The sequence below is a fragment of the Bos javanicus genome, chromosome 2 (genome assembly GCF_032452875.1).
Source record: "Bos javanicus breed banteng chromosome 2, ARS-OSU_banteng_1.0, whole genome shotgun sequence".
Taxonomy (NCBI): Eukaryota; Metazoa; Chordata; class Mammalia; order Artiodactyla; family Bovidae; genus Bos; species Bos javanicus.
In genome coordinates this window covers 73,092,501-73,112,421 of record NC_083869.1, presented here as the reverse complement: position 1 = coordinate 73,112,421, position 19,921 = coordinate 73,092,501, and the positions used below count along the sequence as shown (strand labels likewise).

General features: G+C 44.1%; 1 protein-coding gene across 4 annotated transcripts in view; it reads left to right on the top strand.

Annotated features, from left to right (window-relative positions):
- Nucleotides 1-2,456: 2,456 nt before the first annotated feature.
- TFCP2L1 (transcription factor CP2 like 1) overlaps nucleotides 2,457-19,921 on the top strand; it is a 68,628-nt gene continuing 51,163 nt past the window's right edge. For 2 of the 4 annotated variants that reach the window (XM_061440024.1, XM_061440021.1), the window contains exons 1-3: nucleotides 2,457-2,617; nucleotides 3,255-3,284; nucleotides 5,978-6,129. In XM_061440024.1, coding sequence (XP_061296008.1) covers nucleotides 2,556-2,617; nucleotides 3,255-3,284; nucleotides 5,978-6,129 — 244 coding nt within the window. In that variant the 5' untranslated portion in view covers nucleotides 2,457-2,555. The remainder of the gene's footprint in view (nucleotides 2,618-3,254; nucleotides 3,285-5,977; nucleotides 6,130-19,921) is intronic. The other 2 variants (XM_061440032.1, XM_061440030.1) reach the window with 1 other exon arrangement.

The following is a 19,921-nucleotide window of genomic DNA, read 5'->3' as shown; positions in this document are numbered from 1 at the left end:
GTACTCTGGAGGTATTTGCCCAGTGAAGGAACCCAGGAAAGAGCTCTTTCTATACCGCCTCACAGTGCCTCCCGTATCAATACTGGGCTTCTCCTGGAACCTCAGACAGAGCTTAGTGTTCAGGATGCTTATTTGAAAGTTTCCTTGAAATTAACAACTATGTAAGGGGTGGAATGCAGGTCAGGAAGCAACAGTTAGAACTGGACATGGAACAACAGACTGGTTCCAAATAGGAAAAGGAGTACATCAAGGCTGTATATTGTCACCCTGCTTATTTAACTTATATGCAGAGTACATCATGAGAAACGCTGGGCTGGAAGAAGCACAAGCTGGAATCAAGACTGCCGGGAGAAATATCAATAATCTCAGATATGCAGATGACACCACCCTTATGGCAGAAAGTGAAAAAGAACTAAAAAGCCTCTTGATGAAAGTGAAAGAGGAGAGTGAAAAAGTTGGCTTAAAGCTCAGCATTCAGAAAACGAAGATCATGGCATCTGGTCCCATCACTTCATGGCAAATAGATGGGGAAACAGTGGAAACAGTGTCAGACTTCAATTTTTCTGGGCTCCAAAATCACTGCAGATGGTGATTGCAGCCATGAAATTAAAAGATGCTTACTCCTTGGAAAAAAGTTGTGACTAACCTAGATAGCAGATTGAAAAGCAGAGATATTACTTTGCCAACAAAGGTCTGTCTAATCAAGGCTATGGTTTTTCCAGTGTTCATGTGTGGATGTGAGTTGGACTGTGAAGAAAGCTGAGCACTGAAGAATTGATGCTTTTGAACTACGGTCCTGGAGAAGACTCTTGCGAGTCCCTAGGACTACAAGGAGATTCATCCTAAAGGAGATCAGTCCTGGGTGTTCATTGGAAGGACTGATGCTGAGGCTGAAACTCCAATACTTTGGCCACCTCATGCGAAGAGTTGTCTCACTGGAAAAGACTCTAATGCTGGGAGGGATTGGGGGCAGGAGGAGAAGGGGATGACAGAGGATGAGATGGCTGGATGGCATCACCGACTCGATGGGCGTGAGTCTGAGTGAACTCTGTGAGTTGGTGATGGACAGGAAAGCCTGGCGTGCTGCGATTCATGGGATCGCAAAGAGTCGGACACGACTGAGTGACTGAACTGAACTGAAGGGGTGGAAAGGAAGTAGGAGTATGTGAGGGAAGCCCCCTGACAGTTCTGAGTTGCCCCATGCAGAATCCTGAGGCTACAACAGCCCATTAGCGGAGATGGCCAGACTTTGATACTTCTGTCTGGCTGGTCATTGGGGCCACCCCAACAGGGGAGCTACCTTGGGCAAGGCGACTCTACAACAGAGTCCTTGGGGGCAGGGGCAGAGTGCTGAGAACTGTCTGCTGTGCTTTCCCTGTGGCTGGTGCAGCAAATTCATCCTTGAAGGGAGATCTGACTGACAGGAGAGCAGTGGGGAGGTGGTGGTCACTAAGAACTTCCCAGAGGGGGTTGCCTGCCAGCTGTCACCTTGGTTGGAGGGAGGGGAGCTGGAGAGCAGACTGAGGGAGGATCTGACTCACCTCCACGCTTGGGGGAGCTGGAGTTCTGGATCCCTGTTTCCAAGGGACATCATTTGATGTTCACAGAAGCGCCTCCTGTGAATTTAGAAGGTCTCAGGTCAACGTCACCTCCTCCAAGAAGCTTTCTCTGTTTACTGACTTGAGGTATTCCTTTTTCGTATTTACTCAGCAAATATTTATGGAGCACTCACTATGTCCCGGGCTTCCCTGGTGGCTCATATGATAAAGAATCCCCCTGCAACAGGGGAGACCTGGGTTAGATCCCTGGGTTGGGAAGATCCCCTGGAGGACAGCATAACAACCCACTCCAGTATTCTTGCCTGGAGAATCCAATGGACAGAGGAGCCTGGCGGGCTACAGTCCATGGGGTCGCAGAGTGGGACATGACTGAGCGACTATGCACAGTACAGCAGCACCATGTCCCAAGCACTTTTCCAGGAGGTAGGGATAACAGAGTGAGCTAGAGAGTCCAAACCTTGTCCTCTTGGAGATTATACTATACTGGGAAAGAGATCAATACTCAAGTGTAGATTAAAACAAAACACGATTTCTGAGAGTGTTGTGAAAAAGCGAGACCAAGCTAAGGGGACAGCATGTCGGGGTCGGGGTCTCAGACATCCAAGCTCACAGCCTCCTCACCCCACCCACGGTGAGGCTCTGGGAGAGGGAAGACACCAGGGCTGCGGGGACGGTTACCTGGGCCCCACCCTCGAGGGCGGGATACGGGCAGTGCCGGACCAGATCCCCGCCCGCAGCCGCGCTGCACGCTCGCGGTCGCCGCCCTGGAGGCGCGCTCGCTCCCGGGAAGGGCGCGCTTGTGCGGGTCACCAGGTGAGGCGGCCGCGCGGCCTGGGGGCGGGCCCGGACGAGGCCCCGCCCCCCGAGCCGTCCATAAATGCGCAGGGCGGGCGGCCACCGCTCTAAGGATCGCTGCTGGCAGGTGACCTAGAGGTTGGGTCGCCTCGCGTCCCGTCCGCCGCGCGCCTGGGTCGGGCCGGGCTCGGAGCCCCAGCCATGCTGTTCTGGCACACGCAGCCCGAGCACTACAACCAGCACAATCCCGGCAGCTACCTGCGGTAAGGGGCTCGGGCCGGGGTCCGCGGGCGGGGCGCCGTCTGACGTCCGTGGGCCGGGAAAGGAGCGGCCGGGGATCCTGAGCGCCCTCGCCGCCTCCTTACTCTGTGCCCTTTGGGGACTGAGGGAGATCTGCCCAGACTCCCGCCTGGGACAGACAGACCGGCCCTGGCGAGACCCGACGCTCGGAGTTGCGGGCCCGCGCGGGAGGCGGGTTTGCAGAGCCTAGTGCTCGCGGGGCTACTTCCCCGACGACCCCGGGCGGGCACGGAGCGCACATCTCTGGGTCGTAATATCCCCGGGGTCTTTCCACCTCTGCGTCTCTCCTCTCCCCGCTCGCGACGAAGAGGAAAGTTCCTGCCGTCGGTCTGGAGCTGTCCCGGGAAGTCTAGTCCCCTGCTCTTTGCCCCTGTCCGCCCGGGTCCCTCTCCGAGCCTCGCGTCCTCTCCAGTGTCCTTGGTCCGCCCGAGGAGCGAGCGAGCTGCTAGCGCGGCCCTGCGCTCCGCCTAGCGGACCTGCAGCGGGGGCGGGCGGGGGCTCGGGAGGGACCGGGTGCCCTCTCCCACTAGGTGGTCTTGGTATGTGGGTCCGAGGCCCGCACGTTGATTGCCCTTGATGGAAATCTTTCTTCTTCTGCAGGGATTTGACTAGTGCTCTTCAGAGGGAAAAGTAAGTCCTGCCTGTTTTGCAAAGTTCTCTCTCCCGTCCCCTTGAAGGAAGTGGCACCCCCGTTAGCTTCAGTTCCTGGAGGATTGTTTTTCCCTGTTGTGCAGCTGGCTGGGTACTAATGGGCAGTCATTTCACTTTCTGAACTCGCCTGAACCAGCTTTAGCCTGTCTTTATTTCCATCCTAGTCACAGTTTATGAAATGTGCCTAATTTAACCCAAAGGGCATTTGATGTGAGCTCAGAGAAAGTGAACCATGGGCCAGACCACCCCACAGAGAGAGCTATCCTTCCTGCTTTATTTTATTTTTGACCCCCAAAAGTTCCAACTCAGATTTAACAGTACAGGTGGTGTGGAAATCCTAACTTTGATAGATATTTGTCTAGTAGTCTTCTCTGAAGACAGCCCAATTCCAGCAGGCAAAGGAATGGTTGGGAATAAGAGATATGTCTGCTGTGTTTTATTCATGGGCAAGAGAGGTAGGAGATGGCATAAGCCTAGGGTTTTAATTAAGGACTTATGTCTCACAGCAGACCATGGTGATCCACCAGAGGCAGGCTCCTCTGGAAGGTGTTAAGCCCACCAGGCAGATTTTTTTTTTTTTTTTTCTGCATTGTGTGGTATATGGAATTTTAGTTCACTGACCAGGAATTGAACTCGAGTCCCCTGCAGTGGAAGCCAGGAGTCTTAACCACTGTACCTCCAGGGAATTCCCCACTGGGCAGATGTTAATCTCTGGTAGAAGATTGTGTCCATTCACTTACCCGAAATGCTACAATGGAATACATTTTTATTGTATCGCAGGATGCAATTTTAGTTGTAATTTTGCCTCAATTTTAGTTTGTAGCCATTCAGTTTGTTGCCATACCTTATAAATGACTTTGAAGGTGACCCTGAGTGAAGAAGTGAATGTATGTAAAACTTCCTGGACACCGAAAATGTCATCCCTTTAGGGAATAATTCTCCTCTTGAACTAGAGGTGCCCTTACTGTAAGAGTTTGGTATTGCATTCATCCTGGTGAGGTGGTTGGGAATTGGGGTAAAAGGTGCTATAAGGCCAAATGGGTTTCTGGGGTCATATGGGGACCGTGGATAAAGACTCATTTGGTCCACACTCTCTTTTTTTATGTTACTTCTTGGAAGCCAGGGCTTTCACACTTGGAGAGGTTGACCTTGATGGATGCCATGGGGAGGGTCCATGAACATGCCCCTGGTCCCCTTAGAGTGAAGAAGATCTTGTTCTTTTGCTTGGTTTGTGCATTTAATTTTGGTCATCTCATCACTGTGCAGCATTTCTTCAAGTTGTGTGACCTTCCTGGGGTACTGGTCTGTACTCCCTTCTTCCCTACTTCTGTTTTGATGTTCTGGTGACTTTTATTCCTCAGCAGATAAGGATACCAGGATTGAAATAAGTTACTGTTGAGTGATGGCTCTTCCCCCAACCCTGGCTACTCCCACCTTTTTTTTTTTTTTTTTAATTTAAAGGCAGCAGCCCATGGATTATTAACTTAACATGGTCTGGGCAAACATGAAATTATGCAATCCCCCGGGAATCATCTTTTTGCTTCTCCCCCCGTTCCTGGATAACCACTTAGACTGGGCATGTGCCCCAATCTGGACAAGGGAAGGCATGAGGTGGGGGACCCAGGGCAGTGGGTGGTGGCAGGGGCGGCCCTTCATACAGAAGGTTCCTAGGTGAGCCACAGCTGGACTTTTCCTTCTGAAAATTGGTCTGACATGCTGGGGTATGTGCCCGGCTTGTGTTTTAGATACTTGTGTGTGGTGTTGTATGAGGAATAGATTGTATCAGTGACTCTGCTGTTTACATAGTGAAGTGAGGTCAGTGAATCTGATTCAGCACCCGGGACACTCGGAGGGTGGAGGCTTATGGAGATAAGGGCACAGGACCCTTTTTTGGCGCCAGTGTCCATGCTGTAATCTCTTCATAATCCAGAGAGCTTAACCAAGTCCCTCTTGCATGCAAGTCATTCATGTTCTCAAAGATTTTGTTTTTCCTTGGGGATGCACTTAAAAAAGCACATCTAGAAATAAGTTCTCCAGTCCTAGGCTGATGTGAAGCTGATTTTTTGGATCTGATGGGAATTTTTGTTTAGAGGTGGAGGAAAAGAATCTTTGAGCATCTCAGTATATTCCGTTTGGGTGAGAAAACTGAATTGAAACCATGGTTGTTCTTGTTTTGCAGTTAAGAGATATTAACATGACCCTTAAAATAGGGTTTATGGGCCAGCTGTCCTTTCTTTTTAGAAGTGTGGAAGTATGTCTCAGTTTTTATGAGTGAAGTAGACAGTTTCTGTATTTGCATGGTTTACAGATCCTAGAGGACAGGATTGTCTTGGTCTGAGATGTGACCAATAGCTAGAAGAGTTTATTTAAAAAACAAAATATTTTGTTCGAGTTCTTGTTATAAAAGCCAGACACTTGTGGATGGAAACCATGAGACATCTGAATAAATCTCTCAAAGGTCATGGAGTGAAAGTAGAATCATCCAGGATTGGTCTCCTCCATTGGGAAGCATTTTAGAGTATTTGTGATGTCGTGTAGGGAGCTGAACCTGCTAGCTGCGCTAGGCTGGGCTGTGTTGCCCTTGATGCTGCCCAAGGTTGGCCACTTAGTCCTGCCTTTGCACGTTGGCTCCGCGGGCCCTGCTCCTGACCCCTCCCTCCTGTGTGTTGCAGCGACGTCCTCGCTCTGCCCATCTTCAAGCAGGAGGAGCCCCAACTGTCCCCTGAGAACGAGGCCCGCCTGCCGCCCCTGCAGTATGTGCTGTGTGCCGCCACATCCCCAGCTGTGAAGTTGCATGAAGAGACTTTGACCTACCTCAACCAAGGTAGTGCTGGAGCATCGGGCCAGGGTGGAGCCTGGGGGCTGAGGGTGCCACCCAGCAGTGGGGAGTTGACCTGAATGACTCATTTGGGCCTGTTGCCTCATCATGGTGGGAGAGATGGGGTTTGGGAAGGGTTTCTGCTGTCAGATGGCATCTGTTTCCTAGCTGTGAGACTTCCCAGCCTCAGTGTTTTCTTCCCCCAAAGTGGACACATCAGCTGTGTCTCACTCAGGCCAAACAGTGTTTCACATTCCATGTGGGCCCTCCAGGGAGCAGATGATGCTCGGTGAATGGCGGCCATAGTTATACTTGCTATTTGCTGGGGCCACACCTGGTGCCCTTTCCTGGACATAGATTGAGCACCTTTGGTGTACGGGGTCAGCTGCCCTATCTGGAACTGCACCTATCAGTGATGGGAAGGCCCATCCTCAAGGCTGGATTCCACATGTGCCAGGCAGTAGCCCTTTGTAGCGATGGGGACGAGCGTGCTTACCGTGTCCTGGCAGAAATGGCACGGGGTTTGAACTTTGCATTACGATCCCAGCCCTTCCCAGCTCTTTGACTTCCCCTTGGAGCCTCAGTGTGTTCACGTGCAAAATGAGAAGTGTTATTTTGTGACGTTTGAGAGAGTTAAGGTGTGTGAAGTACAGTTTCCATTTCTGATGTTCTTTATCAGGACACATGGACCAGTGGCCTAACCAATGACCTTTCTGTGGTTTTTGTGTGGTTATGTGTCTGTGTTGATTGTCCTTCCTCCCTGGATCACCTCAGAGGCCCTGGCATCCTGTGGAATCATTGCCCTTCCATTTCGAGTGGGAAGAGCCAAGGAGCTGGGGGATGCAGTGCTTTCTGGAGGGAGGTGGTGGCGGGGGCAGCAGTGTGGTTACAATTTATCTTACATGGGCAGCTTCCTTTCTGTAGAACTTTGATTCCCTGATTTGGGGAACGGAAGTCCAGATGGGGTGGGGGTGGGATGGAAGTTCAGCCTGCCATCAGGCTTACCTCTGACAGCTCAACCTGCCCGCTTCTGGGCCAGGAACGAGCTCAGAATTAGCAGATGGCTCTGTGTCTGCCTCTGGATGTGGCCAGGGGATGGGCATGCTTATCCTTGTGAGTGGCTCAGCGGCCTCAGTGGGTCCCCAGGCCAGGCTTAGGCAGCTCTCGGGCACCTGGCTCAGGCCCTGAGATCTATGTTCCATCTGCTGAGGCCGGTGACCCCTGATGGCAGGTGTCTTGGCTGGTGTAAGAATACCTCTGTGTGTCTGTGCTTGTTTGTGGAATGGCTTTGGCCATTTTCCTTTCTCTTTCATGGAAGGTCAGATGCTACCAACTTAGGTACCTTCAAGCAGCAGCTGTCCTCCCCTGGGCCTCTGCTCTCTTGCCTAAGTGTCGCATGAAGAAGCTGGGTGATGTTTACAGAGCGCTGGGGTCTGGGGTGGTTCTTGTTCCTGGCCGGTCGTGGGGTCTGAGGCCCTGCTGGACCTGCTGCTGGTCTAGTGCGCCCACCTCTCCCACTGCTTCCCACCGTATCTGTAAGGCCTTTACTGTCTCCTGTACCTTCCCTCAACTCCTTCCCTCCTTTCTTTAATCAGTCACCTTTGGGCAATGTTTGACAGTCAACACTACCTCTTTTAAAAAGGAGTTATCCTTTGCTCAATATAGATAAGTTGAAAGAGAGGCAAAAAGAGCTGCCCAGGGGTTAATTTGGTGTATTTACTTTAGATCTTCTTTTTTAGTTATATGTTCCCGATTATTGAAAATAATACATGTCATCAAATAGGCCTGCTATATAGCACAGGGAACTCTATTCACTGTTCTATAATGGCTTATATGCGAAAGGAATCTTAAAAGAAAAAAAGTGGATATACGTATATGTATAACTGATTCACTTTGCTATACGCTGGAAACTAACACAATGGCGTAAATCAACTATACTCCAATGAAAATTTTAAAACAAGAAAATAATACATGTTCATTATAGGAAACTTGGATCATTTAAAAGGAAGTAAGTTAAAAATTAAATTGAAATCTCTAGTTTCACCTGAGAGCCGTTGCTAACCATATTTCTACATATTCGCATATGTAAAATTAAAATTACTACAGTACTGCAGATATATGCCCTGTTTTCTTTGTTTACTATATTTATGAGCTTGTCTCGTGTTAATAAAAATGCTCTGAGATTACATTTTTGTAATGGTTGCATAGTATTTCAGAGTTCTATTAACTTTGACTAGTCTCATGGTATGAATACTTAGTTTTCAGTTGTCTTTGTGTGAAATGTTGATTATTATTTTAGATAAATATAAATCAGAGATACACTTACTGGTTCAAAGGAGTTAAGTAAGGCTTTTGCTACATCTTGCCAAATTGACTTCTCAGCTGAATGTACCAATTTACAAGGTAGCCAGTAGGGTATGTTTTACTGTCTCTTATATTGGATATTGTTGCTTTTTGCCTCATTAGTGAAACAGGATTTAATCTTAAACTAGCATTTATATCATTGCTAATGTGGCTGAATATTTAAAAATATATTTATTGATCTTTTAAATTTCTCCATCAGTTATGTTCATGTTCTTCACACACTTTTTTACTGGGATGGTTCTATCTTACTGATTGTAACAGTTTACCCTATATGAAGAATATATATTTTTTGTGATATATGTATTTATGTGACAATTATATTTATTTTGTGATAATTAGATTTATGTATGAGATATATATCATGGGTTTTTTTTCAGTGTAGATATTGAATTTCAGTATATATTATCAAACCTTTTCAGTTTTCTAAAATAAGTTTTCTTTTATGTTTAGAATGCCTGCCTACCCCAAAATCAACTTAGTGGTTTCCTAAATTTCATGTTTCTAAATTTTTACATTGCAGTGCACTTGGAAGTCTTCTGGAAATAATAATGTCATTTAGTGATACTTTGGCTTATTACTGCATAAAATATATTTATTTCTTTTTTTCCCTAGCCTTACCAGTGGGATTTATACTTTCATACATTGCACTGGAAATTTGTGATGTGATCTAACAGTCTAAGTTTATTTATTTTTCTAAATAGTTAACCTACTAGTTGACACCTGGTTTATCTCTTAGTCTCACTGGTTTAAATGACACTTTGAAACATTTGAAAAGCCATATTCTAAAGTACTAGTCCAGAAACAGACCCTTGTATAGATGTTTTCCTGTACACCTGATATTCATTGATTCTTGCCCCATTTCTAGTTGCACTAATTATAGCTTGAAAATATGTCTCTTAGACATTTTTAATCACTTATTCTTAAGATAAATTTTTATAGCCATTGAATCTTCCTTCTATAGTTAATTATTTTAATGAGATTGTATGCTTTATAAAGTTGTTTTTTGATTTTATTAAATATTTATAATATTTTCTATTATAACCTCAAACACCACTTAAAATGTCTGCATCTAGATTATGATTATCTAATAAATTTCATCTTCCACATTAGCTTCTGAGCTCATCAAGGGCTTCATTTCCTTTATCTTTGTCTTCTCCCAGGCTAGAATTCTACCCAATACAGAACAAAAGTTGAAGGAATAAAAAAAATAAAATGTCTGCATATTATTTCACTAGTTTCTGTTATTATTTGGGACATATTATGTCATAACTCCCTGGTGGCTCAATTGGTATAGAATCTGCCTGAAATGCAAGAAACTGCCTGCAATGCAGGAGACCCTGTTCGATTCCTGGTTCAGGATGATCTCTTGGAGAAGGAAATTGCAACCCACTCCAGTATTCTTGCCTGGAGAATTCCATGGACAGAAGAGCCTAGTGGGTCACAGTCTGTGGGGTCCCCAGAGTCTGACCCAATTTAGTGACTAAGCTGCTGTTATTCACTCACTAAGTTATGTCCAACTCTTTGTGACCCCATGGACTGCCACACACCAGGCTTCCCTGTCCTTTACTGTCTCCTGGAGTTTGTTCAGATTCATGACCACTGAGTCGATGATGCCATCCAAACATTTTATCCTCTGTCACCCGCTTCTACTCCTGCTCTCAAATCTTTCCCAGCACTAGGGTTTTTTTCCAGTGAGTCCACTCTTCAAATCAGGTGGCCAAAGTATTGGAGTTTCAACTTCAGCATCAGTCCTTCCAATGAATAGTCAGGGTTGATTTCCTTTAGGATTGACTGGTTGGATCTTCCTGCTGTCCAAGGGACTCTCCAGAGTCTTCTCCAGCACCACATTTTGAAAGCATCAGTTCTTCGGCTCTCAGCCTTCTTTATTGTCTAACTCTTATATCCATACATGACTACTGGAAAAACCATAGCTTTGACTCTGTGGCTCTTTGTCGGCAAAATGATGTCTCTGCTTTTTAATACGCTGTCTAGGTTTGTCATAGCTTTTCTTCCAAGGAGCAAGCATCTTGTAGTTTCACAACTGCAGTTACCATCTACAGTGATTTTGGAGCCCAAGAAAATAAAATCTGCCACTGTTTGCATTTTCTACCCATCTATTTGTCATGAAGTGATGGGACCAGATGCCATGATCTTCATTTTTTTGAATGTTGAGTTTTAAGCCAGCTTTTTCACTCTCCTCTTTCACCTTCATCAAGAGGCTCTTTAGTTAGTTCTGCTTTGTTTCTGCCATTAAAGTCGTATCATCTGCATATCTGAGGTTATTGATATTTCTCCCAGCAATCTTGATTCCAGTTTGTGATTCATCTAGCCTTGCATTTTTCATGATGTACTTTGAAAATAAGTTAAATAAGCAGAGTGACAATATACAGCCTTGATGTACTCTTTTCTCAGTTTTGAACCAGTCATTGTTCCATGTCCAGTTCTAACTATTGCTTATTGACTTGCATACAGAATTTCTCAGGAGGCGGGTAAGGTGGTCTGGTATTCCCATCTCTTTAAGAATTTTCCACAGTTTGTTGTGATCCACACAAAGGCTTTAGCATAGTCAATGAAGCAGAAGTAGATGTTTTTCTGGAATTCTCTTGCTTTTTCTATGATGCAACAGATGTTGGCAATTTGATCTCTGGTTCATCTGCCTTTTCTAAATCCAGCTTGTATATCTGGAAGTTCTTGGTTCACGTACTATTGATCCTAGCTCGAAGGATTTTGAGCGTTACCTTGCTAGCATGTGAAATGAGTGCAATTGTTGAGGTAGTTTGAACATTCTTTGGCATTGTACTTCTTTAGGATTGGAATGAAAATTGACCTTTTCCAGTCCTGTGGCCACTGCTGAGTTTTCCAAATTTGCTGGCATAATGAATGAAGCACTTTAATAGCATCATCTTTTAAGATTTTAAATAGATCAGCTGGAATTCCATCACCTCCACTAGCTTTGTTCGTAGTAATGCTTCCTAAGGCCCACTTGACTGAACACTGCAGGATGTCTGGCTCTAGATGAGTGACCACACCATCATGTTATCCAGGTCCATTTTTTATAGTTCTTCTGTATATTCTTGCCACCTCTTGTTATTCACTTCTGCTTCTGTTAGGTCCTTGCCATTTCTGTTCCTTATTGTGCCCATCTTTGCGTGAAATGTTTCCTTGATATCTCTAATTTTCTTGAAGAAATCTCTAGTCTTTCCCATTCTATTGTTTTCCTCTGTTTCTTTGCATTGTTCACATAAGAAGGATGCTGGATCTGTAAATTCCAAAGTCATTTAAACCATTGGATACTCATTTCTCAGTGTAGTGTCAATCCATTGCCTTACATCATGACTTGGATAAGGTGTGTTCCTTGTGAGTGTTCTGTCATCAACCCCAATGACTAATTTTGTATGCAGTGAAAATGGTTTGAGAAGCAAAGTTTGTGCTCTTCCTCTGAAATGGAGTCCTAAGGAGAAGGGGTAGATAGCAGTTGAAGGGAGGTCCACAAACTCCAGGCCAACCTCTTTGTCAGTGGCCAAAGGTCACTGTGGAGACATCTTTCCTGAAGACTGGAGCCAGAGGGAAGAGATGAAGTAGGTGGTGGGGGAGGAGTCAGAAAGATCAGAAGAAAGAGAACCTCAGGCAATCTGTGTAGGGAATTCTGGCTTTGAGATAAGAACAAGTTTGCAAGCATGGCTTGTTATGAAGAAAGCTTTGGTATTTCCTACCAAAACAACTCTTAAATTTTAAATACAGTAGTGGATTTTTCCAAGAGTCTTATGTTCATTCATGGAATAAAACTTCCTGTCCATTGGAAGGAGAGTGACAGAAAAACCATGTCCGAAGGCAAGAATGGGCAGGGTGGGTTGCAATTATGCGTACTATTTGTGAAGAATCCTAAGTGATTCAGTGGAGAAGGAAATGGCAACCCACTCCATTGTTTTTGCCTGGAGAATCCCAGGGACAGAGGAGCCTGGTAGGAGGCCGTCTGTGGGGTGGCACGTAGTCGGACATGACTGAAGCGACTTAGCAGTAGCAGCAGGGTATGGAACCCAAGGAGGAGTGTGAATGACTGGAGAGGTAGACCAGAAGGCCAAGGTCTCCAACCGCCCTGTTGAGGTTGAGTCCCCATGGGCAAGCCATTTACCTCCCAATGCCTCTAACTCCTCACATATAAAATGAAGGAAATAAAACATGTACTATGTAGGTAAAATGAGTTAATGCAGAAAGAACACTGAAAACAGTGTCTGGCACATGCGTGAGTCCTCAGTCATGTCTGACTTTTGTGACCCCATGGACTGTAACCCACCAGACTCCCCTGTCCATGGGATATCCCAGGCAAGAATACTAGAATTGGTTGCCATTTCCTCCTCCAGGGGATCTTGCTGATCTAGGGATTGAACCTGTGTCTCCTTCATCTCCTGCATTGACAGGAGGACTCTTTACCACTGTGCCACCTGGGAAGCACATAGTAACCATTCGCATATTAACCATTATTAATAATAAAGTGAATATATGTTTCCCCTATCCTATTTGAAAGCTATTGTGGTCATCACATTGGGACTTTGAATTTGTTTTACTTTTTTTTTGTTTTAATCTTTCTTTTCCTAATTGAAAGATTAACATAAGGTTGGTTCTAGAACTAAGAATTGTACCCTTTAGAATTGAAAGATGGTAGCTTTGGGGTAGATTAAAGGCAGGAGGAAGCCCTGCTGAACTTTTCTGTTAGTTCTTCATTCATTGTACAACAAAATAATAGACAACCCGCAGGGGACATTCCTATTCAGAGTGTTAAAATACTGTCTTTAAACTGATTACAGAAAATACTGGACTCCTTCCTCCATGATGTGAGCTGTTGTGTTAGGCGTACTTTAATTGCAATGTGGGGACCCTAGGCTTTACAATTCCCAAAGCACTTCCTGGTGTTCCCTTTTGAGTAATTCTCCTAAAATGTATTATTCCCATTTTACAGGCTGAGAGAGGTGGCAAAATCAGGCAAGCTTGGGGAGCAGTTCAGCATTGATGTGATCTTGAAGGGAGTTCTGAAGGGGTAGGCACTTGGTTTTCCTAGGGACTCCTTCACAGGCAGGATTCTAGGCTGGTGCTTCCAGGAGCTGTGTCTGCCACCTGGAACTCCAGATGCACCTCTGAGGGAGGGAATATGAGCTTTATAGGGGAGAAGGGCAGGAAGCAAAGGATCCAAATGGGGCCGGGAGAAAAATGCCTCCTGGAACAGCATCAAAACCCCATAATCAGTTTCTCCTGCTCCACCCTCTCCCTCCTGCTCTCCAGCCACCTGACCTGAGGGAATGGCCAGAAGATAAGAGCCCCCAGCAGGAAGTCTTGTTTTCTGGGATCCTAGAAGTGAGGAAACTTCTGCTCTAGGGGTATCACTTAGCCTCTAAGACCCTCAGATTCCTCATCTGTGGAATCGAGCCAGGTTTCATTTTGTGGGTTGCCTTGAAAATTAAGTGAAGAACTAACGTCTGGCAAATAGAAAGCCACAGATTTCCCCCTCTCCCCAATTATATCTGTAACTTTGAATTTAAGGAATGAGGCAAATGATTAGTTACTTTGTTATCCTTCTTCCTTTGCTGAAGTTTTCTTCCCAGATTAATTTTTAGCCTGAAGTTTGGGAATATAAACTGAGGAAACCAAATGATCCTTGAATACATTACTTTTTATCTTTTAATGCTTTCTCCCTTATTCTTTGCCGAGTATAAAAATAGCACATATTTCTCGTAAAACAGAACAGCCAAACAGTACAGAAATTTGTACTGTAAATAACTTCTCATAATTCCACTTCTAAGATTTTTCTTAGTCATAGATTAAACCATGTATGCCTAATCTTATAGTCATACATTAATCAATGTATGTCTAATGATACAGGTACACATACATATGCACTTATAGGAATGTGTTTGTCTCTTTTTTTTAAGAGATCTTATTATGTATACTATTTTGGCAAATATCCTCAAAATCTTTCCACGTGGATACATTAAAAACAAACAAACAAGCTGATCTTCCTCTGGGTCTTTCTGATCCATTGTATGGATATTGCGTAATTTGTTCTCTTGAGGAACATTAGGATTGTTCCCATTTTTTCATAATTACATCCAGCACTCCATTGATCATCCATGTACACATATCTTTATATTTAAACAAAAAGTGAGAATATCTGTAGAATCAATATCTAGAAATAGACTAGCTGGCACAACATTTTGATAAATGCTGACGCTGCCTTATTGGCATGCAGTGGAGTCAATGGAGTTGTCCCATTTGTTGTTTTATGAATGATACTATCTGAATTATTGTTTACTTTCTCCTTTATCATCTCTCTTCCATCTCTACACACATGGAACATAAACTTCCTGAGGCAGAGACCTTGGGTATCTCTTTCACTAATACAGTGTCTGGCACACAGAACTTCTCTGAATGAATGAAGAAAGTCTATTTTTCTGTACTTTTGCCAATAATTTTTAACCTTTGGTAGAGGGCTTCCCACTGGTAAAGAATCTGTCTGCCATTGCAGGAGACACAGGAGACATAGATTTGATTCCTGGGTAGGAAAGATCCCCTGGAGAATGAAATGGCAACTGCTCTAGTATTCTTGCCTGGAAAATTCCATGGACAGAGTAGCCTGGTGGGCTACAGTCCATGGGGTTGCAAAGAGTCATATGTGACTGAGCGTGCACACACACACAATTAGTGGGGAAAATATAAGGTATTCCTGTTTTAATTTTCACTTCCTCAGTGATGTTGAATATTTTTTTCATGTTTGATTTTATTGTTTCTATGCTTTTTTGGGCACCCCACTCCAGTACTCTTGCCTGGAAAATCCCATGGACGGAGGAGCCTGGTAGGCTGCAGTCCATGGGGTCGCAAAGAGTCGGACATGACTGAGTGACTTCACTCTCACTTTTCACTTTCATGCATTGGAGGAGGAAATGGCAACCCACTCCAGTGTTCTTGCCTGGAGAATCCCAGGGACTGCGGGGCCTGGTGGGCTGCCATCTATGGGGTCGCACAGAGTTGGACACGACTGAAGCCACTTAGCAGCAGCAGCAGCAGCAGCATGCTTTTTTGTCTTTCATCAGATATACTCGTTTTTCAAGTGGATTTTTAAAGTCATTTTTTATTTATCTGTGTGGGCTCTTTGACGTACTCCTTTTCCGATTTGGAACCAGTCTGTGTTCCATGTTCAGTTCTAACTGTTGCTTCCTGACCTGCATATGGATTTCTCAGGAGGCAGGTCAGGTGGTGTGGTGTTCCCATCTCTTGAAGAATTTTCCAGTTTGTTGTGACCCACACAGTCAAAGGCTTTGGCATAGTCAATAAAGCAGAAGTAGATGTTTTTCTGGTTCATAGTTCACGTACTGTTGAAGCCTGGCTTGGAGAATTTAGAGCATTACTTTGCTAGCATGTGAGATGAATGCAGTTGTGCGGTAGTTTGAACATTCTTTGGCATTGCCTTTCTTTGGGTTTGGAATGAAAACTGACCTTTTCCAGTCCTGTGTCCACTGCTGAGTTTTCCAAATTTGCTGGCATACTGAGTGCAGCACTTTCACAGCATCATCTTTCAGGATTTGGAATAGCTCAACTGGAATTCCATCACGTCCACTAGCTCTGTTTGTAATGATGCTTCCTAAGGCCCACTTGACTTCACATTCCAGGATGTCTGGCTCTAGGTGAGTGATCACACCATTGTGATTATCTGGCTTGTGAAGATCTTTTTTGTATAGTTTTGTGTATTCTTCTTAATATCTTCAGCTTCTGTTAGGTCCATACCATTTCTGTCCTTTATTGTGCCCATCTTTGCATGAAATGTTCCCTTGGTATTTTCTTGAAGAGATCTCTAGTCTTTCCCATTCTGTTGTTTTCCTCCGTTTCTTTGCATTGATCACTGAGGAAGGCTTTCTTATCTCTCCTTGCTATTCTTTGGAACTCTGCATTCAAATGGGTATATCTTTCCTTTTCTCCTTTGCCTTTCACTTCTCTTCTTTTCATGGCTATTTGTAAGGCCTCCTCAGACAACCATTTTGCCTTTCTTTATCTTGAGGATGGTCTTGATCACTGTCTCCTGTACAGTGTCATGAACCTCCATCCATAGTTCTTCAGGCACTCTATCAGATCTAGTCCCTTGAATCTATTTGTCACTTCCACTGTATAATCGTAAGAGATTTGATTTAGGTCATACCTGAATGGTATAGTGGTTTTCCCTACTTTCTTCAATTTAAGTCTGAATTTGGCAATAAGGAGTTCATGATCTGAGCCACAGTCAGATCCCCATCTTCTTTTTGCTGACTGTATAGAGCTTCTCCATCTTTGACTGCAAAGAATATAATCAATCTGATTTTGGTATTGACCATCTGGTGATGTCCATGTGTAAACTCCAGGAGTTGGTGATAGACGAGGAGTCCTGGCATGCTGCAGTCCATGGGGTCAAAAAGAGTCGGACAGAACTGAGTGACTGAACTAACTGATGGGCTCTTTGCTTATTTGGGATAATGTGTTAGACATATTTTCCCACACTTTCATATATTTTATTCATTTTGGTTTCATTTGCTTGTTCTTTATTTTACATGGTAAAAGGCCTTCTCCGCTTTAAGATCTTAATATTCACTTACTTTATTTTTCTGAAAAAAATATTTTTTGGCATGGAGTGAAAGTGCTGAGTCCTAACCACTAGACTGTCAGGGAATTCCCTTTTTTGTTAATTTTTTAAAATTTATTTTAATTTTTAAAAATTCATTCTTTAATTGGAAGGAAATTGCTTTACAATGTTTTGTTTTCTGCCGTACAACAACACAATCCAGCCATGATTATACGTATATCACCTCCCCCTTGAGCCTCCCTCTCCTCGCCCCATCCCACCCCTCTAGGTCATCACAGAGGCCAGGCTGGGCTCCCCATGTTGTACAGCACATCTCACGAGGTATCGATTTTACACGTGGTAGTGTATATGTGCTGATGCTACTTCCTCCATTCGTCCCACTCTCCTTCTCCCGCTGGGTCCACAATTCCATCCTCTGTATCTGTGTCTCCATTCCTTCCCTGCAGTTCAGTTCAGTTTAGTTCAGTTGCTCAGTCGTGTCTGACTCTTTGCGACCCCATGGACTGCAGCATGCCAGGCCTCCCTGCCCATCACCAACTCCCAGAATTTACTCAAACTCTTGTCCATTGAGTCTGTGATGCCATCCAACCATCTCATCCTCTGTCTCCCCTTCTCCTCTTACCTTCAATCTTTCCCAGCATGAAGGTCTTTTCAAATGTGTCAGTTCCTCACATCAGGTGGCCAAAGCGTTGGAGTTTAAGCTTCAGCATCAGTCCTTCCAATGAATATTCAGGACTGGTTGGATCTCCTTGCAGTCCAAGGGACTCTCAAGAGTCTTCTCCAACACCACAGTTCAAAAGCATCAATTCTTCGGCACTTAGCTTTCTTTATAGTCCAACTCTCACATCCATATATGACTACTGAAAAAAACCATAGCTTGGACTAGATGGACCTTTGTTGGTAAAGTAGTGTCTCTGCTTTTTAATATGCTGTCTAGGTTGGTCATAACTTTTATTCCAAGGAGCACGTGCTAACTACTGGACCACCAGGGAATTCCTTTTTTTAAACATTAAAAAATTTTTTTATTCACCTGTTTTTTTAGAAAAAAATTCCCCCTAGTGTTTCATACTTTGGAACTTATTTTTGTATGTAAGGAATGAGGTGAATCCAACTCTGTTACTTTTCAAATAACCATCATTTGTCGCATAATAACCTATTGAATATAGAGCTTTCATTTGTTAGACTATGTAGCCATAAAAAGCATGAGGTGTCTCCTTATGTACATCCGTGAAGGATATTCAGCATGTGCTATTAAATTAAAATAAAAAACCTTTGTCTCTATTGTTAACACCAGTTTGGATAACACTTAAGTAACCATTCTTAGGAACTTGGTAGCAGATTGAAAGCCAGGTGTTTCGGAGCTGGCTATACCCATGTTCAATTCCTGGCTCTCTGTCCTCTTGCATTACTGAAATTGTCACCTGTGTTTTCTGTAAAATACAGAACAACTTAAGGTGTTGTCTTGAGAATTAACTGAGGTATTTGTTGTTGTTGTTTGTTTTCTTTTTGCTGTGCCAGTATACTTTATTTGGGCTCCATAAAGTTTAGAAATGTTTTCTCAGCAAAGAATATTATAAACCATATGACAAAACTTAGAAAAATCCCAACAAAATAAGGAACAAGTGTTTTCCCAAATGTCAATTCCTCATAATTCATCTATAAATTAATCAGTTAATAAATATACTTAGAAGTTAACTGGGGTTTTTATTTTTGTTGATTGCGTTTTTAGAATTTCTTTGTTTTTAAAACCAATCAGCATTTACTGAAATAACTAGAAGATTCCTTGTACAGATTTCTTACAGTTCAGTATGTAGAAGATGATTTTTAACATTTCAGATGTCTTCTTCTGGTCTTGTCAAGCATCAGTTATGCTTTAAGCAATAGGGGACCTTTTAGTTAAGCTAGAATACTTGGGCAGTCTAGTCCACAGAGTCTAAGAAACTGAGAATGATATATTAAAAATCTATATTCTGTGTTGACTAAAAAAGTGCACAACTTAAAAACTGAGAGTTTTATTTGGCAGACTCTCTAAGGACGTGAGAGAGCCTGTTACACAGTCTCTCAGATTGTTCTGAGGGACTGCTCTGAAGAGGTGATGAAGGAGCCAGGGTATATAGGAGTTTTTCGACAAAAACCAGATTGTGGGAGCATCAAACAATTACTGTTGGTTAAAGAAAATTAGGCATCCTAAATTAAGGAATTTACCACTGTTCTGTGTACAGGAAGATGCAAGAGTCTGGGCTCACTGAGATCATTCCTTTGATGTGCACCTCAGCTATCTGGGGCCAGCATTCTGTGCTTTCTCATCCGGAGTCCCCTCGGGGTGCACCACTGGGGAGGGTGAGGCAGCTGCAGTGTGAGGACTTGAGGACAGTAACATCCTTTGTTTACTGATATGGCAGAACTTCCCAGGTGGCTCAGTGGAAAAGAATCCTCCTGCCACTGCAGGAGGTGCAAGAGGCATTGAGTTTGATCCCTGGGCTGGGAACATCCTCTGGAGGAAGAAATGGCAACCCACTCAAGTATTCTTGCCTGGAAAATTCTGTGGACAGAGGAGCCTGGCCGGCTATAGCCCATGGGGTTTCAAAGACTCGGACATGTGTGCGTGCGCGCGCGTGCGCGCACACACACATGCACACACACACGCACACACACACACACACACACACACACATGGCAGGCAGCAGTTTTTCATTAACATCTAGAAACACTATATCAGAAATTACAATATGAGAACAAATGCAGCATCCATGAAGTAACACATGAAATGATGTTGGCCTCCATCAGGATTAATTTAAAGAGAAGAGAGACATCATCTGTCTTGCCATGCTGGTA